The sequence below is a fragment of the Nerophis lumbriciformis genome, linkage group LG19, assembly GCF_033978685.3.
Source record: "Nerophis lumbriciformis linkage group LG19, RoL_Nlum_v2.1, whole genome shotgun sequence".
NCBI classification, from domain to species: Eukaryota; Metazoa; Chordata; class Actinopteri; order Syngnathiformes; family Syngnathidae; genus Nerophis; species Nerophis lumbriciformis.
The window spans coordinates 31964352-31986585 of NC_084566.2; the positions used below are offsets into that span (position 1 = coordinate 31964352).

The window sequence follows — 22234 nt, forward strand, 5'->3', positions numbered from 1 at the left end:
TGACTGCATTTTTATTCCTCAGGATTGACAAAGAGTGAGCCCTTAGCTTTCCTTAAAATACTTCAACAACCACTTGGAAATAACACGGCACGTTACCTTGAAGATCTTGTTTTGTTTGCGCAGGCTATTTTATTGCGCTTTTGTGTTCATAAAACGCTATTCAGTTTGGATAGAAAAAAGAACAAAAGAAGAGCACTCTACAGAATGAATACCTTCGCCAAGGCTAAAAAAAAATGCTGAGTGAAGCACGGCCACACTGTACATGGCTGATGTTGTGGTTTGTTTCTCGCCACAAACAGCATTCCTGTCTTGTTTACACAAATCTTAACAATGTACATCTTTCAGGTAAGTCTCTAAAGAGAAAAATGTTTCATGGTTAGCACAGCTGCCTCATAGCAACAACGATTCGGCTTTAATTAAACTTGTTGCGACCTTCTGGAAAGGTTCTTGCAGCTTATATGATGTTGTACAAAGACGCCAAGCTCCAGACTGCGTTTTGTGTATTTATTAGGGGTGTAACGGTACACAAAAATTTTGGTTCGGTACGTACCTCGGTTTAGAGGTCACGGTTCGGTTCATTTTCGGTACAGTAAGAAAACAACAAAATATACATTTTTTGGTTATTTATTTACCAAATTTGTAAACAATGGCTTTATCCTTTCAACATTGGGAACACTATAATAATTCTGCCCACGTTAATCAACATTAAACTGCCTCAAGTTGTTGCTCAGATTAAATAAAATGACAAAACTTTTCTTCTACATATAAAAAGTGCAACATTAAACAGTTTCAAGTCAACTCTTCATGCTTAATTTATTACAGCATTTGGGAAGCCTGTAGTTGATTTTTATTCAACATTCAACATGTGATAGCAGGGACCCTGCCATTCAAAACTAGGCTGCTGCATTACTAATGATTAACGTAACTATAGCTGAAAAAAATAGTACAATCATTCAGACTATCGTATTTCTGTAACCATAATAAAAAAAAGAAGCTTCAAATGTACTTCAATGTTAATCTCCCACAGCACACCAGACTGTATCTCGCGGCACACTAGTGGTTAAAGGGGAACATTATCACCAGACCTATGTAAGCGTCAATATATACCTTGATGTTGCAGAAAAAAGACCATATATTTTTTTAACCGATTTCCGAACTCTAAATGGGTGAATTTTGGCGAATTAAACGCCTTTCTATTATTCGCTCTCGTGACGTGACGTCACATCACATCGGGAAGCAATCCGCCATTTTCTCAAACACATTACAAACCCCGAGTCAAATCAGCTCTGTTATTTTCCGTTTTTTCGACTGTTTTCCGTACCTTGGAGACATCATGCCTCGTCGGTGTGTTGTCGGAGGGTGTAACAACACGAACAGGGACGGATTCAAGTTGCACCAGTGGCCCAAAGATGCGAAAGTGGCAAGAAATTGGACGTTTGTTCCGCACACTTTACCGACGAAAGCTATGCTACGACAGATGGCAAGAATGTGTGGATATCCTGCGACACTCAAAGCAGATGCATTTCCAACGATAAAGTCAAAGAAATCTGTCGCCAGACCCCCATTGAATCTGCCGGAGTGTGTGAGCAATTCAGGGACAAAGGACCTCGGTAGCACGGCCAGAAATGGTGGCAGTTTGTTCCCGCAGACGAGCGAGCTAAACCCCCTGGATGTCTTGGCTCACACCGTCCCTTATGCCACCGAAGATGATCAAGAAAAGAATATCGACCCTAGCTTCCCTGGCCTGCTGACATCAACTCCAAAACTGGACAGATCAGCTTTCAGGAAAAGAGCGCGGATGAGGGTATGTCTACAGAATATATTAATTGATGAAAATTGGGCTGTCTGCACTCTCAAAGTGCATGTTGTTGCCAAATGTATTTCATATGCTGTAAACCTAGTTCATAGTTGTTAGTTTCCTTTAATGCCAAACAAACACATACCAATCGTTGGTTAGAAGGCGATCGCCGAATTCGTCCTCGCTTTCTCCCGTGTCGCTGGCTGTCGTGTCGTTTTCGCTTGCATACGGTTCAAACCGATATGGCTCAATAGCTTCAGTTTCTTCTTCAATTTCGTTTTCGCTACCTGCCTCCACGCTACAACCATCCGTTTCAATACATGCGTAATCTGTTGAATCGCTTAAGCCGCTGAAATCCGAGTCTGAATCCGAGCTAATGTCGCTATAATTTGCTGTTCTATCCGCCATGTTTGTTTGTGTTGGCATCACTATGTGACGTCACAGGAAAATGGACGGGTGGTTAAAATCAGGCACTTTGAAGCTTTTTTTAGGGATATTGCGTGATGGGTAAAATTTTGAAAAAAACTTCGAAAAATAAAATAAGCCACTGGGAACTGATTTTTAATGGTTTTAACCCTTCTGAAATTGTGATAATGTTCCCCTTTAAAAAACACTGGTGTATCTCATCGTTAAAACAATGATTTGAGGCTTACCTGTCCTTGCCAGTCTCCTTCTTAAAGAGCTCGTCAAACTGCAGCATCTTCTGCCAGGAGATGATGTAGACTTTGAGCTTGGGCAGGACCTGGCTCATCAGCCTCAGGTTGTTGTAGACCAGACCCTTTCCGTCGCGCCTCATGTAGTTGCTGGGCCCCCAGAAGATGAACACCGTGTCCTGGCTGGCGTTGATCAGCTGGTGGCGGCTCCTCAGGACCCGCTGCATGCTGGAATGGGCGATGACGCGCAGCGACGTGCGGCGCCCGACGTCGGCAGCAAAGTCCCCGGCGGCAGGTGCGTCGTTCATGCGGATGACGCACTCGGCCCCGTCGATCTCCTCGCCCCGGCCGCCGCCGATCAGGTGACCCGAGCTGGTCACCAGTGCGCACGTCTGGCAGTGCATCCTGAGAGGCTGAAATAATACGGGAAGAAGCGTTAGAATGGTGACAACACAGCACGCCATGTTTATCTGCTTGTCAAACGCCCTAGAAGGTTGCGCCTCCTGGTTGCTTCGTAGAGACGAATGCAAAGCAGACAAGAGATGCACACCTGAGGCAATGTTGGGAGAAAGCTTCACTACGCGTTTGAGGTGGAAAACACTTTGTTGACAAATGGGGGTCGACGGAGCCTCCTGGGCGTGTGCAGCTTGTCATATCTTTTTGCCGTGGTTTAAGAACGTGAAGGCGGGTTGTTGTCGACGCCCACTGTCACTTAAGATGCCACTAATAGCTTTATATTACGTCAGCTTCACTTTCTTTTTACACACTGAAATTTGGTCACCAATGGAAGTGATCATGACCACACATGTAGTTGATTATATTTAGCAGCTAGACCAGAATGTGCTTGATACACACTCAACTTACTCATTCACTATTGTGTGATAAATGGAAACATACCCTAACCCTGAATGTAATTTGCTGTCTGGATATGTTTTTTTCCAGCCCCTTATAAATGGTAAATAGGTTATACTTGTATAGCGCTTTTCTACCTTCAAGGTACTCAAAGCACTTTGACACTAGGGATGATACTCAAAACCGGTTTTGTTCGATAAGAAAAGAACCGAGTCGTCGGCTCAGATCCCACATCAGGGCAAGGAAAAACTCAACCCAATGGGATGACAATGAGACCGGGCAACCGATGCAATGGACGTCGAGTGGATCTAGCATAATAGTGTAAGAGTCCAGTCCATAGTGGATCTAACATAATAGTGTGAGAGTCCAGTCCATAGTGGATCAAACATAATAGTGTGAGAGTCCAGTCCATAGTGGATCTAACATAATAGTGTGAGAGAAAATGTATATCGATACTTTTCGATACTTTTTCCAAATAAACGAAAAAGTGTTAATTTTGGCTTTATTTTAACAGAAAATCTTACAATACAATAAACATATGTTTTAGGGTTGTACGGTATACCGGTAATAGTATAGTGCCGCGATACTATACCATTGGTGGATCTACACCTAACATCCACTGTAATGATACCAAGTACAGGAGCGTATTTCGTCGATACTACTATGATTACATCGGTATTTTTTAACATCACAAAATCTTCTTTCGTTTTTTTATTTATTTATATTATGTTTATAAACTCAGGAAATATGTCCCTGGACACATGAGGACTTTGAATATGACCAATGTATGATCCTGTAACTCCTTGGTATCGGATCGATGTTAAAATAGAAAATAACCAGATATTAACAGTAAATGAACAAGTGGGTTAATAATTCATTTTTTACCACTTGTCCTTAATAATTTTGACAAAATAATAGAATGATAAATGACACAATATGTTACTGCATATGTCAGCAGCTAAATTAGGAGCCTTTTTTTGCTCGCTTACTACTAAAAGACAAGTTGTCTTGTATGTTCACTATTTTATTTAAGGACAAACTTGCAATAAGAAACATATGTTTAATGTACTGTAAGATTTTTTATTAAAATAAAGCCAATAATGGCATTTTTTGTGGTCGCCTTTATTTAGAAAAGTACCGAAATACATTTTGGTATCGGGACAACACTAATACGTTTCCTATTGCACTTAAAGAACAATTTTTGAAGGTTAAAATATAAATTAAAGTGCACTAAACATATTGTGTTTTTCTTGTTGCACTCAAAGAACAATTTACAATTTTCCATATTACATATAGTCTGCCATAATCAAGAACTAGATTAGAACATAATAAAAAAGCTTGATTAACATTATATTAAATGCTTCATGATTTATGGTTGCCAATCCTGCTCTGTGCTTTAAGCCAGTGGTTCTCAACCTTTTTTCAGTGATGTACCCCCTGTGAATTTTTTTTTGATTCAAGTACCCCCTAATCAGAGCAAAGCATTTTTGGTTGAAAAAAAAGAAATAAAGAAGTAAAATATAGCACTATGTCATCAGTTTCTGATTTATTCAATTGTATAACAGTGCAAAATACTGCTCATTTGTTGTGGTCTTTCTTGAACTATTTGGAAAAAAAGATTGTATTTTTATTTATATTTATAAAGGATTTTTGAATTGTCGCTATTTTTGGGAATATTTAAAAAAAATCTCACGTACCCCTTGGCATACCTTCGAGTACCCCCAGTACCACTGCTTTAAGCCATACATGTGTAAGTAATAAGCAACTATAATTATTTGATACATGTTTATATTGACAAATGTGCTATTGTTCAATTAAGAACACTTATTTTGTACTTTCTTTTATTACAAACAATAGTTTGATCGAAACAAAGTCAACAGTATACAGTAGCTAAACAAAAACAAAAACTATTACTCTTTTAAGTCCTTTGGGTTTTGCCTTCCTAGTCCTCCTGTTACCAAGGAATTATTCCCTGAAATTGTTAACATTTTAACAACAATTTTATTTTATTTTCTTTTTAGAGAAAATTTGAATATCAACCAAATCCCTCTAGTATCGATTATATACCGATAATAACTTTGGTATCGACACCAGCAATTTATGGACAGATCTGCCCTTTTCTTCCCTGTCTGACTGTGACAACGCTGACTCGTCAACAATTGTTATATAATCTAGATATGTCCGATAACATCGGACTGCCGATATTATCGGCCGATAAATGCTTTAAAATGTAATATCGGAAATTATCGGTATCGGTTTCAAAAAGTAAAATTTATGTCTTTTTAAAACACCGCTGTGTACACGGATGTAGGGAGAAGTACAGAGCGCCAATAAACCTTAGAGGCACTGCCTTTGCGTGCCGGCCCAATCACATAATATCTACAGCTTGTCACACACACAAGTGAATGCAAGGCATACTTGGTCAACAGCCATACAGGTCACACTGAGGGTGGCCGTATAAACAACTTTAACACTGTTACAAATATGCACCACACTGTGAACCCACACCAAACAAGAATGACAAACACATTTTGGGAGAACAGCCACACCGTAGCACAACATAAACACAACAGAACAAATACCCAGAACCCGTTGCAGCACTAACTCTTCCGGGACGCTACAATATACACCCCCGCCCCCCCCCACCTCAACCCCGCCCCTCCAACTCCCGCTCACCTCAACCTCCTCATGCTCTCTCAGGGAGAGCATGTCCCAAATTCCAAGCTGCTGTTTTGAGGCATGTTAAAAAAAATAATGCACTTTGTGACTTCAATAATAAATATGGCAGTGCCATGTTGGCATTTTTTTCCATAACTTGAGTTGATTTATTTTGGAAAACCTTGTTACATTGTTTAATGCAGTGTTTTTCAACCTTTTTTCAGCCAAGGCACATTTTTTGCGTTGAAAAAATGCGGAGGCACACCACCAGCGGGAATCATTAAAAAACAAAAAACAGTTGACAGTAAAAAGTCGTTGTCGCAATTGTTGGATATTACTTTAAAGCATAAGCAAGCATGCATCACTATAGCTCTTGTCTCAAAGTAGGTGTACTGTCACAACCTGTCACATCACACCCTGACTTATTTTGAGGTTTTTGCTGTTTTCCTGTGCGTAGTGTTTTAGTTCTTGTCTTGCGCTCCTATTTTGGTGGCTTTTTCTTTTTTTTTTTTGTATTTTCCTGTAGCAGTTTCATGTCTTCCTTTAAGCGATATTCCCCGCATCTACTTTGTTTTAGCAATCAAGAATATTACAGTTGTTTGTATCCGTCTTTGTGAGGACATTGTTGATTGTCATGTCATGTTCGGATGTACATTGCCTTTGCTCCACAGTAAGTCTTTGCTGTCGTCCAGCATTCTGTTTTTGTTTACTTTGTAGCCAGTTCAGTGCATAGCCTTCCCTCCGCTTTAATGCCTTTTCTTAAGGCACTCACCTTTTGTTCATATAGACAGCACAGACACTCAACAACAACACATCATTTGTAGACTATAATTACTGGTTTGCAAAAAAGATTTTTAACCCAAACAGGTGAAGTTAGATAATCTCCCACGGCACACCAGACTGTATCTCACGGCACACTGCACAGTGGTTGAAAAACACTGGTTTAATGCATCCAGCGGGGCATCACAACAAAATTAGGCATAATAATGTGTTAATTCCACGACTGTATATATCGGTATCGGTAATTAAGAGTTGGACAATATCGGAAACCGGCAAAAAAAAGCCATTATCGGACATCTCTAATATTATCCTCTCCCTATACTCTTATTAATCTACTACTTCTTCATTTCCTGTTAACATCTGATTACTTTCTGCTGTACTGTGCTTCCATCTGCACTTCTTAAACTTTACTAAGAACTTATTTCTTTATTTCTTGTTCGAAGCTAGCTTAGCGGTTAGCTTAGTTGTTAGCTTAGCGGTTAGCTTAGCTGTTAGCATGCCTGCTCCTGGCATGTTCAGCGTCGTCCTCCAGTGACACATAAGACACATAATTACCTTGTCAGCCGGGGGACTAAAAATAAAAGTTAGGGTTAGAGCAGGGGTCGGCAACCCAAAATGTTGAAAGAGCCATATTGGACCAAAAATACAAAAACAAATCTGTCTGGAGCCGCAAAAAAAATTAAAAGCCATATTACATACAGATAGTGTGTCATGAGATATAAATTGAATTAAGAGGACTTAAAGGAAACTAAATGAGCTCAAATATACCTACAAATGAGGCATAATGATGCAATATGTACATATAGCTAGCCTAAATAGCATGTTAGCATGGATTAGCTTGCAGTCATGCTCTGACCAAATATGCCCGATTAGCACTCCACACAAGTCAATAACATCAACAAAACTCACCTTTGTGCATTCATGCACAACGTTAAAAGTTCGGTGGACAAAATGAGACAGAAAAAGAAGTGGCATAAAACACGTCCTAGAAAGTTATACATGTAAACAAACTACGGTGAGTTCAAGGACTGCCAAAATTAGTAGGACAAAACGGCGCTTGCCAAATACTCGATCAGTGAAGCATGTTTAATACAAACAGTGTGCTTTATATATCAATTGGGGAGATTTGTGTCATGTTTGTCCTACAGAAACCATATTAACACAAAAAATATATTTTTTCCCCTTTTTTCATACATTTTCGAAAAAGCTCCAGAGAGCCACTAGGGTGGCGCTAAAGAGCCGCATGTGGCTCTAGAGCCGCGGGTTGCCGACCCCCGGGTTAGAGGGAATTGTTTTTGTGATCAACAATTAATTGTAAAAATTAACTCTTATTAAACTATATGTTGGAGTGTGAGTAGAAAAGAAGTCTTTCGACAGGCAGCTCAAACAGATTGCGTCGCCATGGCAACCCAGAGAAAAAATTGTTGCTTTCAATCAGCTGATTAGATGCCGTCCACTCTCTGTAAAGCGTGTATTACTTCCGACCTCTAACGCCCTCATTGTTGTGCACACCGTAGTTTTAGTTTTTGACAAAAATGCTGTTTCTGTAAAAGCTTCTCTGTAGAGTGTTTGTCATGCTCGTTCAATACTCAAGATCTAAACCTGCTTTACGCCGCTTCTACGCGCCAGCCCAGGGGTCGTACACCCTTTCCATGGCCTAATTCAAGCACTTTTTAAGGACTTTCAAGATACATTTTCCAGTTTTTCCAGTACCCTTCAAAAAGGCGACCACCGTAGCCTTGTTGTTTGAGCTCACCAAATGCTGTCTGGAGGAAAAATACGGAAACCTAAGCCTGACATTGAAAAGCAGTGTTTCTGTAGACCATAGATGTCGGAAACACGTCGTGTCGTGACCACAATATGCAGACGACAGCGGGAAGCAGCATGCAGGTACTAAGGTATCTTATGCTTAAACCAAAAATAAACAAAAGTTAAAAATTCAAGTACCAATGATTGTCACACACACTGGGTGTGGCGAAATTATTCTCTGCATTTGACCCATCACCCTTGATCACCCCCTGGGAGGTGAGGGGAGCAGTGAGCAGCAGCGGTGGCCGCGCCTGGGAATCATTTTTTGGTGATTGAACCCCCAATTCTAACCCTTGATGCTGAGTGCCAAGCAGGGAGGTAATGGCTCCCATTTTTATAGTCTTTGGTATGACTCGGCTGGGGTTTGAACTCACAACCTACCGATCTCAGGGCGGACACTAACCACTACACTGCAAAAAGTCAGTGTTCAAAAAGAAGAAAAAAAAATATACAAAAATTAGGGGTATTTTACTTGAACTAAGCAAAATTATCTGCTAATAGAACAAGAAAATTTGGCTTGTCAAGACTTTCCAAAACAAGTAAAATTAGCTAACCTCAATGAACCCAAAAATACCTTAAAATAAGTATATTCTCACTAATAACAAGTGCACTTTTCTTGGTAGAAAAAAAAGAGACCTTTTTGATCAATATGTTGAAAAATATTCTTAAATAAATAAATGCTAGTGCCATTATCTTGACATAATGATATGCGCTGGTGGTATTTTTTATTTATTTTTGTCATGAAAAAATACAATCATGTATGCTTACGGACTGTATTCCTGCAGACTGTATTGATATATATATCCATCCATCCATCCATCCATCCATCCATTTTCTACCGCTTAATCCCTTCAGGGTCGCGGGGGGCACTGGAGCCTATCTCAGCTACAATCGGGCGGAAGGCGGCGTACACCCTGGACAAGTCGCCACCTCATCACAGGGCCAACACAGATAGACAGACAACATTCACACACGAGGGCCAATTTTAGTGTTGCCAATCAACCTATCCCCAGGTGCATGTCTTTGGAGGTGGGAGGAAGCCAGAGTACCCGGAGGGAACCCACGCAGTCACGGGGAGAACATGCAAACTCCACACAGTAAGATCCCGAGCCCGGGAATGAACCCACGACTGCTCAGGACCTTCGTATTGTGAGGCAGACGCACTAACCCCTGTTCCACCGTGCTGCCTATATATATATATATATATATATATATATATATATATATATATATATATATATATGATATATATATTGATATATAATGTAGGAACCAGAATATTAATAACAGAAAGAAACAACCCTTTTGTGTGAATGAGTGTGAATGGGGGAGGGAGTTTTTTTGGGTTGGTGTACTAATTGTAAGTGTATCTTGTGTTTTTTATGTTGATTTAATAAAAAAAATTATAATTATAATTTTTTTTTTTTTTTTTTAATTTCCTGTGCGGCTTGGTACCAATCGATCCACGGCCCGGTGGTTGGGGACCACTGATTAAAACGACAACCTCCCGGCATGATGGACCGATGCACCACTGTCCTCTTGGGGGCGACACAGAGCCGTATATAGGGCTCTGGCATGACAACAACCTAATGTAAGGGCTCGTGGAGCTTTCATTATGAAGGAAACCTTTTTTTTTTTTTTCCATTTTATAATTATCCTATTAAGTCAGACTGCAGGCAGCACGGTGGAACAGGGGTTAGTGCATGTGCCTCACAATACGAAGGTCCTGCGTAGTCCTGAGTTCAATCCCGGGCTCGGGATCTTTCTGTGTGGAGTTTGCATGTTCTCCCCCGTGACTGCGTGGGTTCCCTCCGGGTACTCCGGCTTCCTCCCACCTCCAAAGACATGCACCTGGGGATAAGTTGATTGGCAACACTAAATTGGTCCTAGTGTGTAAATGTTGTCTGTCTATCTGTGTTGGCCCTGTGATGAGGTGGCGACTTGTCCAGGGTGTACCCCGCCTTCCGCCCGAATGCAGCTGAGATAGTCTCCAGCATCCCCCGCGACCCCAAAAGGGACAAGCAGTAGAAACTGGATGGATGGATGCCGAGAAATATGACAGACATTTCCAAGCATTTCCAAGCACTTCACCCAAAATTCAAACATTTTTCAAACCTTGAAAACACAACATTAAAATCCAAGCATTTCCAAGGTTTTTCAGCACCCGTGCGAACCCTGCCAGCCAGACTGCATCCTGCATGCAGCAAGTCGATACGGTCTACCAGCTAAAATCCATGTGTTTTAACGTGGAATAGGAAAATAAATGGGGTGGCGTCATTATCACAGCCCGGTCTGCTCGCTCCGACTTTACGAGACAAGACGAGCAACGGATCTGATTAATGAAACCTTCAGTGAAAAAGAAGAAGCCAATGAAGAAGACTTATAGAGGCCGTGGGGGGCGACACTGCTCCTATTGTGCTTGATGAAATGTGCAGCTAATGAGGTCCTGACGGTCTTCACCTCCTAAAGCAAGGACATCCATCCTCTGGTCTTTCAGTCCCACTGTGCTCGTTTCCACCCAATTGGCAGCACCTTGACAGCCGGGATGCAGGTCAAAAGTTTTATTTCTATCTCTAAGGCCATGTCTACACTAAGTCGTTTAACCCCTTAAAGGGGAACATTATCACCAGACCTATGTAAGCGTCAATGTTGCAGATGATGTTGCAGAAAAAAGACCATATATTTTTTTAACCGATTTCCGAACTCTAAATGGGTGAATTTTGGCGTCACATCGGGAAGCAATCCGCCATTTTCTCAAACACATTACAAACACCGAGTCAAATCAGCTCTGTTATTTTCCGTTTTTTCGACTGTTTTCCGTACCTTGGAGACATCATGCCTCGTCGGTGTGTTGTCGGAGGGTGTAACAACACGAACAGGGACGGATTCAAGTTGCACCAGTGGCCCAAAGATGTGAAAGTGTCAAGAAATTGGACGTTTGTTCCGCACACTTTACCGAGGAAAGCTATGCTACGACAGAGATGGCAAGAATGTGTGGATATCCTGCGACACTTAAAGCAGATGCATTTCCAACGATAAAGTCAAAGAAATCTGCCGCCAGACCCCCATTGAATCTGCCGGAGTGTGTGAGCAATTCAGGGACAAAGGACCCGCAGACGAGCGAGCTAAACCCCCTGGATGTCTTGGCTCACACCGTCCCTTATGCCACCAAAGATGATCAAGAGAAGAATATCGACCCTAGCTTCCCTGGCCTGCTGACATCAACTCCAAAACTGGACAGATCAGCTTATTTGAGATATTTAATCTTACTTAGGTTTCAGTTTTTGCAGTGTATGGTCTCATTGATCGTTTACAAAGTGAGTTCGGAGAGGAAGTGACGCCAGAAACACCACGCCCACACAGGAAGTGACATCAGAAAGAACGCGTCACAGCCAGTTTCACAACAAAGCGGTTTCGTAACTCGGAGCTAACCACTGGAAATATGGAGGCGAGTCATCTAGACATGGCCGTGTTTCTCATTCTTCTACATGTGCAGACACTTGTGGAAATCACACATGAATACCTTAAGAGAAAGCGATTGCAGCTATTTGGGATACAACACTTCTCAGACGGCAAGATAACTTTCCAATGTCCGGCTGGGTCAGCTGTGATTCTACTTAGCAAAAGACTTTGTCCATTTGTCGAAGGAGAGACAACGAGAATGCGAGCTCCCGTGGATGTGATACAAAAGGTAGCGTGTGCTTTGTAGGAGGAAAACAGCGAATGCATTTAGACTGGCAAAACAGACTGTATCAGTTATTGTCCGCCATGTATGTCACAGACTCAACGTCTAGGTCCAGAGTATATAAAGTCACCAAAAAGGAATGGACAATGAAGGTGAAGGCAAAAAAGTGAGGAGTGTCCTGACCAGATATCTAGATCCTTAGTTTGATTGATGTAAAATGTTTTTTTATCACATTGTTTACGTGTCTAATAAAGATTTGATGAATTTATGATGTCTCAGGTGTGATTCACTACAATAGGGCCCCACAGCACACTGGATTCCAGTTAATTGAAATACCACACCACTGGATATTCTTCAGATAAGTTACATTTAAGAACTTGCACACAAAGCAACACTGGAGGTGACTATGACGCGCGCATTTTCCGCGCATGCGTACTGCACTGCAAAAACTGAAATCTAAGTAAGATTAAATATCTCAAATAAGGGTGATATTTGCTTATTTTCTGTCTGATAAGATCATTCTTCTCACTAAGCAGATTTTACGTTAGAGTGTTTTATTTGTTTTAAGGGTTTTAGTCCTAAATGATCTCAGTAAGATATTACAGCTTGGTGCTGAGATTTGATGACCTATAGAGTAAAAAATGCTTGAAACTAGAATATCAACTGTTGCAAAGCTGTGTCATCAACACTCACAAGTATAAAACTGCTTTTTTAAAGTAATCATTTCTTACTTCAAGCATGAACAAAAAAGTCATGACTTTGACACAATTGTGTCTCATAATTAAAACAGATGACAGCCAAATGGACTTTGCTGTTTTATTTTCAATGAAACAATAGAAAACACGTACTCATATAGTAGTACAGTTGGCACAGTACAGTAAACTGACAGTTAATATTTAAACATTTAACATGTGACATTTCTAACAATTTTGAACAGAAAAAGTTCATGCACATTCAGATAAATTCTTCAAAATTACAGCAACATTTTTTTGCCCGGGTATTAGAGATGCGCGGTTTGCGGGCACAACCGCGGAGTCCGCGGATTATCCGCGGAGTCCGCGGATTATCCGCGGATCGGGCGGATGAAATTTAAAAAAATTAGATTTTATCCGCGGGTCGGGTCGGGTCGGGTCGGGCGGTTGAAATAAAAAAAAATTAGATTTTAAATAGATTCAGGCGGGTGGCAGTTAAACCAATTCGGAAATATATATACATAGTTAAATGTTGTTACCCACATACGAAAAACGAGCAGGCACCTGCTGCATATGCCAAAAAAAAAAAGAGATGGACACTTTTACGGAGCGGAGAAGGCCCCCGACGCCTCGCCGGGGTCCGGGACCGAGGCCCCTTCCCCCGAGAGGGCCCCACCGGGAGCCGTAGCTGAGGCGATCCGCGAGAAGGGCCCGACGCACGTCCAGGGTCACCACCGCGCCCACCGCACCGACACCCCGCCTCGTCCGCCTTCGCCGCGGCCGGCGTCACGCACAGCAGCTTACCTGCCCGCCACCCCCGTGGCCGGGGGCTCGTAACAGGGGTCACTCCGCGCGCTCCGCCCGCGCAGCTTACCTGCCCGCCACCCCTGTTGCCGGGGGCGCGTAACAGGGGTCACTCCGCGCGCAGTGCGCTCACGAAAGTGGTGGGGCTCACCCTGGTTGATATAGACAGCAGGACGGTGGCCATGGACGTCGGAACCCGCTAAGGAGTGTGTAACAACCCACCTGCCGAATCAACTAGCCCTGAAAATGGATGGCGCTGGAGCGTTGGGCCCATATATCCGGCCGTTGCCGGCAGCGAGACGCGCTTGGAGGTGCGCTCAGCGCGGCTCCCATATGATTGTGCACTGGTGTGCGTCTGGGTCGTGACAGCGTGGCACGCGAATGTCTGTGCTGCATTGGATCAGTCTCCTTTCTTTAACAGGCAAAAGCTTTATAACCTCACTAATGCCTTGCATCGTCTATATTAGATATATAACAACGGGCGGGTGCGGGCGGATGGCGGGCGGGTGCGGTTCTGATCAAATGTTACATCGGGTGGATGGCGGATGGTTGAAGACTTTCTGATGCGGTTGCGGATGAAATAATTGCCTATCCGCGCATCTCTACCGGGTATATATGCGCACTAATTGATTGAAAGAGCACTCACTTGGCGCGATGATGTCATGTTATCGATGGAAAAATGCATTTTTAGACAATATGATTTGCCTGAGCGGCTAGGACAGTGGTCGGCAAAGATGCCGACTCTAGAGCCGCATCTTTAGCACCGCCCTAGTGGCTCTCTGGAGCTTTTTCAAAAATGTATGAAAAATGGAAAAAGTTGAGGGGAAAAAATATATTTTTTGTTTTAATATGGTTTCTGTAGGAGGACAAACATGACACAAACCTCCATAATTGTTATAAAGCACACTGTTTATATTAAACATGCTTCACTGATTCGAGTATTTGGCGAGCGCCGTTTTGTCCTACTAATTTTGGCGGTCCTTGAACTCACCTTAGTTGTTTACATGTATATCTTTCTGCGACTTTTTAGGACGTGTTTTATGCCACTTCTTTTTCTGTCTCATTTTGTCCACCAAACTTTTAACGTTGTGCATGAATCCACAAAGGTGAGTTTTGTTGATGTTATTGACTTGTGTGGAGTGCTAATCAGACATATTTGGTCAGTGCATGACTGCGAGCTAATCGATGCTAACATGCTATTTAGGCTAGCTATATGTACATATTGCATAATTATGCCTCATTTGTAGGTATATTTGAGCTCATTTAGTTTCCTTTAAGTCATATTAATTCAATTTATATCTCATGACACACTATCTGTATGTAATATGGCTTTTAATTTTTTGCGGCTCCAGACAGATTTGTTTTTGTATTTTTGGTCCAATAAGGCTCTTTCAACATTTTGGGTTGCCGACCCCTGGGCTAGGAGACCCCGAGAGTAACAAGCGGTTGCCTTGTTGCCTTTCCATTAAGAACGATAAATTAGTTTTTAGTATAAGTTTGCTGGTTTCAAGAAATGTAATTCCGAGCGCATATCATTATGTCAAGATAATGGCACTAGCATTTACTTAATTTTTGAATATTTTTCAACATATTGAGCAAAAAGGTCTCTTTTTTTGTTCTACCAAGAAAAGTGCACTTGTTATTAGTGAGAATATACTTATTTTAAGGTATTTATGGGTTCATTGAGATTAGCTAACTTTACTTGTTTTGGAAAGTCTTGAAAAGCCGAATTTTCTTGTTCTATTGGCAGATACTTTTGCTTAGTTCAAGTGAAATACCCCTCATTTTTGTATTTTTTTTTTCTCGTTTTTGAACACTGACTTTTTGCAGTGTAGGTCGCGTTGCGTCGGCGGACGGAGGGGGGCGGGGCTCTTAAACGGTGGCATCGTTGTGTGTGGACACGGATGCGGTTCGGTGTGATTTACCCTGGATAACCTTAGTGTAAACGGGGCCTAAGTTATTTTGTCTCAGGAAGCACCGCCTCACCTGACACAAATCAGAGTCTCTCCGCTAGTGACCCCACCCGGGATCATGGGACTTATCAGAGCCGATGGCGTCGGAGAATCCTAACAACCGCGAGTCATGTTGTGTTTATGCTCGGTAAACATCCAGTCCGCCGAATAAGTCAGCGACGGCGCACGTTGTTCTCGCCGTCTGTGCGCATGAATCATTTATGTGCTTGAAATTGCTGGTTGCGTACTTGAGAAGCGCTGGAAGCGTCGACTGCCTCCTAACAACCCTGACTCTCTTGTTGATTAGGCCCACGAAATGGCGTGATCACCTTTGAGATTTTTTTGCTCCTATAGGAGTCATAAACGGAGACGAGGTAGCAAACGATTGCCTGCAGCTTCGGAAAAACTGTAATTTTATCTTTTGTGTTTTTCTTGGAAAAAAACATCCACCTGATGTTCTATACATGATTAGCAGCTTATAAAATATCTCAGCTGTGCATATATGTGCTTTGCATTTGTCTGAATTTCAGTAGCAGTGTTGAAATTGTGAAGCAAAGGGGGAGTTGAGGGGGCGGGGTTTGGTGGTAGCAGGGGGTGTATATTGTAGCGTCCTGGAAGAGTAAATGCTGCAAGGGGTTCTGGGTATTTGTTCTGTTGTGTTTATGTTGTGTTACGGTGCGGATGTTCTCCTGAAATGTGTTTGTCATTCTTGTTTGGTGTGGGTTCACAGTGTGGCGCATATTTGTAACAGTGTTAAAGTTGTTTAACTATGTTTTTTATAATCTGTTGAGACTGACCAACCTGACTCGTGCTTGCTGAACAACTTGCCCCAACTTCCCTCATGGCCGTCCAGAACCGCATAGCCCTTGACCGTATCCTAGCCAAGGAAGAAGGTGTGTGTGCAATGTTTGGTGACCAATGCTGTACCTTCATTCCTAACAACACCGCCCCCGATGGCTCGGTCCAGAGTGCCCTGGAGGGCCTCCATGCCCTGTCTAAGGAACTTACTGACGTTTCCGGTGTCTCTGACCCCTTCAAAGATTGGCTCCAAAGCACCTTTGGAAGGTGGTCTGACCTAATTAAGTCTGCCCTGATCTTCGTTGGAGTTTTCTTGGCCATCATAGCCTCATGCGGTTGCTTTATCGCCCCTTGTGCTAGGTCTTTATGCACCCGCATCATTGTTAGAGCTGTAGAAGGACAACCCCACCCTATTTCTGGGTTTGCTATGTCACTGAAGGGGGTCAAGCAAAGTGGTGACTTTCAAGAAATGCTAGTTTCCTTCCCTGACAGTGACGACATTGACATAGATTCCATCCGTTTATCTCCCATGTAACTATGCTTTTAATTTTTTACTAGCTTGCTCAAAGAGGGGCGTATTTTAGAAGTGTTGTACTAGTGATAAAGATCTTTTTAGAAGATCTGAAGGGGGAATTGTCGGAGGCAGATATTTACATATATCCGAATTTAAGTGTTACTTCTTTTATTTCATAATCATATTACAAAACAGCTAGTGTTTTTCTTCCAATTGTGGTCTTTTGGTTGTCTGCAAAAAACTGTGTGCTTAACCTTGAGTGAGGAATGTAAGAAAGAGAGATAATGGGCATGTGTTTTGGCTGGAGAGACAAGACTGCGAGGGTGGGAGGAAGAGAGACTTAAGAGGGGAGAGGGTTTTTCGGGCGGGGGCAGACCATCTTGGCGGCGCGATTGAATGTTCTATGCTGGACTGGTCTCAATGTATATGCAAAGCTTTGCAAATATATTACAAAATACCTATTCTGTCTCTGGTGGTTTTTCTACTCAGCTTTAAGTGTCGTAAAGAGCTTGGGAGCGACTTGTGACTTGAATTCCCTGGGAGGAACAACTGGTCCAAAACGCAACAACGGCCACCCTCAGTGTGACCTGTATGGCTGTTGATCAAGTACGCATTGCAGTCACTTGTGTGTGTGTGTGTGTGTGTAAAAAGCCGCATATATTATGTGATTAGGCCGGCACGCTGTTTGTATGGAGGAAAAGCGGACCTGACGACAGGTTGTAGAGGACGTTAAAGGCAGTGCATTTAAGGTTAACCGGGTGGAAATCGGGTGAAATTCGGGAGAATGGTTGCCCCGGGAGATTTTCGGGAGGGGCACTGAAATTCGGGAGTCTCCCGGGAAAATCGGGAGGGTTGGCAAGTACGGTGTGTTACGAAAATCTTGTATTTTTAAACATAATATAGTGAACTACTTCATTACTTTTTGACTATTTACCTAATTCGTAAAGCACTCTGGCCAACTTTGACACTTTTAACATTTGTTTTATATATATATATATATATGTTTAAGATTTCAGCAATAAGAGGTTTTTAGGATGTATTAATTGTATTTATTAATTGTTTAATGTATAATTTTGCATTAATTCATTGTTATTCTTAACAGTATGGAACACCAGTCTCTTTACAAAGCCAGTCAAATTATTTTAAAGTTATTATTCCTACTTAAGTGTGTGGAGTATTTACTGCATTATATGATTGCTTTATTCAGGGTTTGTCAACGCACCTCTCTCACCGTGACCCTGCTATGTGCGTAACGAGGACATGTTGTGTTGCTGACTTGATGTGTGTGTGCGACGTTGGACTTGAGCACTTTTGTTGGTGTGTGGCAATAGGACTGTCAAAAATAACCAGTTAACTCATGTGATTAATCCCAAAAAATTCTCGCATTAATCATGTATATATGCATATTAATTATCCATCCATCCATCCATTTTCTACCGCTTATTCCCTTTTGGGGTCGCGGGGGGCGCTGGAGCCTATCTCAGCTACAATCGGGCGGAAGGCGGGTACACCCTGGACAAGTCGCCACCTCATCGCAGGGCCATGCATATTAATTACACAATTTAATTTGAGTGCACATGCTCCTTTCCCTTAACCCAGGATGGTAAAGTCAGTGATCAGATCAATAATACGTCAGTGCAAAAATGAGTGATTGTTGAACTCGCTGGCAAATTTTACTTCAAAATAAACTTTAGATAAAACCGTTTTGAAAACAAAAACAAATGACGTGCAATCAAGTGAAACTTTAAAAAAATGTTCCTGTATGACATTCTGACAATGAAATTGCATCTGTGTCCAAATATTCGGGGTCCTTTTTCAGTTATTTCAAATCATGCAAGCAAGTTTTTACCTGTGATTAAATCATGATTAATCCAAATTCAAAAGTGTGATTAATGTCATTAAAAAAAAAAAAAAGATTTAACAACACAAAGTTTAAAAAAAGAGCGTTAGACTCTGTGCTTCTGTCAGGACGCTAAATTACCTATAAGGCATACTTGCCAACCCTCCCGGATTTTCCGGGAGACTCCCGAAATTCAGCTCCTCTCCCGAAAACCTCCCGGGACAAATGTTCTCCCGAAAATCTCCCGAAATTAGGCGGAGCTGGAGGCCACGCCCCCTCCACCTGAGTGACGTGTTTTCCTCTACCGTAAAGCAGTTCGTCTGCCGTAAACAGCAATGTTGTGACACTCTTAAACGGGACAATACTGCCATCTAGTGCATTTGATGAAGGCACTTTTGTGCGTGCCACACAGCAATGCATCATCAGTTCGAAAAATAGTGACAGAGAATAGAACAAGGATGGACAATTCAACCCTTAACTCAACAATGAGTAGATGAGTGTTATGTGTGTGTATATGTGTAAATAAATGAACACTGAAATTCAAGTATTTCTCTTATTTTTATATATATATATATATATATATATATACATATATATATATATATATATATATATATATATATATATATAATAAAATAAATATATATTTACAGCTAGAATTCACCAAGTCAAGTATTTTATACATATATATATATATATATATATATATATATATATATATATATATATATATATATATCACCAAGTCAAGTATTTTATACATACACATATATATATATATATATATATATATATATATGTATAAAATACTTGACTTGGTGAATTCTAGCTGTAAATATACTCTTCCCCTCTTAACCACGCCCACACCCCCCCCCCCCCCCACCTCCCGAAATCGGAGGTCTCAAGGTTGGCAAGTATGCTATAAGGCAATACTTGATCAAGTTGTTTTGGTCTTGTTACTTCTGTTTAGACTTAGACTTGTACAAACTTGGGTTGAGTTTTTTCTTGCCCTGATGTGGGATTTGCCAAATGTCGTTGTGGACCAGTTTTCATTTTTTATTAAAAAAAAAAAGATAAAATTAATTAATTTTTCAAACTGAGACTCTCTGACTTTGGCTCATTTTCTGTGAAGAACATATATCAGAATACATATTTAATGACCACACACCATACACCCCCCCTACACATTTCTATTACATATAAGATGTCCGGGTCCACTGGATCCAGGGCTAATAGAAGTGTGGAAATTGATGTTCTGTGCACCCCACACACACACACACACACACACACACACACACACACACACACACACACACACACACACACACACACACACAGCAGGTCTAGACAGGAGGAGGACAAAGTGTAGGTACACAGAACATCAGAGGGTCAAATGTGCGAGAAAATGAGAGCAGACAGTGTTGACTATGGCGTCACATTAGTGCCAAAAATCCGAGCGCATAAAAACTGTTATCGCGTGCTGATTCTCCACTTCGTGCGTGCGTGGTGTCTTTTTGCGCGCGCGGTGCCTTTCTGCACGCGCGCGACGCATTTCTGCGCGCTCTCTGTGTACTCCTGGCATCTCTCCTCGCGCTGTCATGTTTCTTTTTGGCACTTTGGGGGCGGGTATGCTTAGACGGCCCCTTCTTTCTTATTGGCTCTGAGCATTTTTCATATGACCAATGATTCTCCAGTGTAGCAACGTTGTAGCCATCTTACCTCGGACATCTAGCCTCAATCATTACATTGATGTCAATGGTACATGTACTAATTAAATTACCATAACTTGCTCGATTTTCGACCAATTTACAAACGGTTTGCCTTGTTACAAATCTTATTACATGTAGATATGACATAGGATGCTGTACCTGTTGAAATGACCTCTTTCTCTTTAAAAAAAAAAAAGACTTAATTGTGCAACATAGTTGTGTAGGGTCAGTGTTAGTCAGTTCTCTTATTATTTTAAACTGTTTCAGAATACATTATTAAAAGCTATTTTTAACATTTTAAAAACAAAATTCAAAGATTATTTCATTAATTTTATGGCTATCTCAAAAGAAATTCCATAAATTAGAAAACAAATGTTCAAGAAGAAGTAAAAATATAAAATAATGTTATTGCTGGTGGACCAGTTCTGGCTGAAAGATGTGATTATGGTGTTTGTTGTCTTATTATTTATTTGGGTCACATTTTGTATTACCCTGTATTGTGTTTATGTGGTATGAAATAACCTTCATCAGCGCGCGACATTGTTTTATCCACTTCTTCCTCCGTAAATCTTGATACATATTGACGATGACCCGCCCTGCTATACTTCTGATTGGCTCTGAGCATTTTTCAGCATTTTTCGCCTGATCAATCAGAAAGGAGGGGCCGTCTAAGCATACCCGCCCCCAAAGTGCCAAAAAGAAACATGACAGCGCGAGGAGAGATGCCAGGAGTACACAGAGAGCGCGCAGAAAAGGGTGTTGCGCGCGCGCACGAAGTGGAGAATCAGCGCGCGATAACAGTTTTTATGCGCTCGGATTTTTGGCACTAATGTGACGCCATAGTTGACAAACAATGTTGCAACCTTGTGTGGGAACCGCAGGTGCAGAAAAACAAAAGAAGAATCCCTGTGGGATGCAGAAACTGGCAGAGAAAATTGTCCGTGCAACGTTCATATTGTTGTTACTCAGCCAGCGTTTGTAACAAAGGATGGAAAGGATAAGGATGGAAAGGAAAATGCACACAAGGGCACAAAAAGAGGGTGAAAAAAAGGGTATAAAGTACCGTATTTTTCGGACTATAAGTCGCAGTTTTTTTCATAGTTTATGAAAGTTGCCTAATGTTTTTTTCCTTCTTTATTATGCATTTTCGGCAGGTGCGACTTATACTCCGAAAAATACGGTATACAATAATGCACCACAGTAGCAAAATAAAATATAACACATATAACATATATTCAACACCATTATGGAACTGTGATTCAGTACCCATCCCTAATCTCGACGTGGATCGTGGCGTGAAGATGAAAAAGGATTTACCAGCACAATAGCAGAGAGGATTCATGCACACGACAAAGCGCTTTCCTATAATCCACATCAGTGTAATCAATCAGGGCGCATTAATTGTAGTATGAAAGCTGGCAGCCAATAAAGGCAACCTTGTCCTACTTCGGCGCACGCAGTCACAGGGCGCTCGACCTGCTTTCGTTAAGCTTGCCCGCCGGCAATAACCACGCGCAACGCAAGACAACAGCCAGTTACGTATTTGTCCCGGACAGGCTGGCCATCACCGCGCTGCATGAACCACTAGGTTCGCATAGGAGGCTCGTGCAATTAAACACGCGGGAAAAAGAAAAGCTCTTAGCATACATTATCAACCTGTTGATTTCTGAGGGAGGGTGGAGGGGAGTGT

General features: G+C 41.7%; 1 protein-coding gene across 2 annotated transcripts in view; it reads right to left on the reverse strand.

Moving 5' to 3' along the window:
• Nucleotides 1-22234, reverse strand: part of st6galnac5a (ST6 (alpha-N-acetyl-neuraminyl-2,3-beta-galactosyl-1,3)-N-acetylgalactosaminide alpha-2,6-sialyltransferase 5a) — a 146894-nt gene that overhangs the window by 34843 nt on the left and 89817 nt on the right. For both annotated transcript variants that reach the window (XM_061978933.2, XM_061978932.2), the window contains exon 3: nt 2452-2864. In XM_061978933.2, the coding sequence (XP_061834917.1) occupies nt 2452-2864 (413 nt within the window). The remainder of the gene's footprint in view (nt 1-2451; nt 2865-22234) is intronic.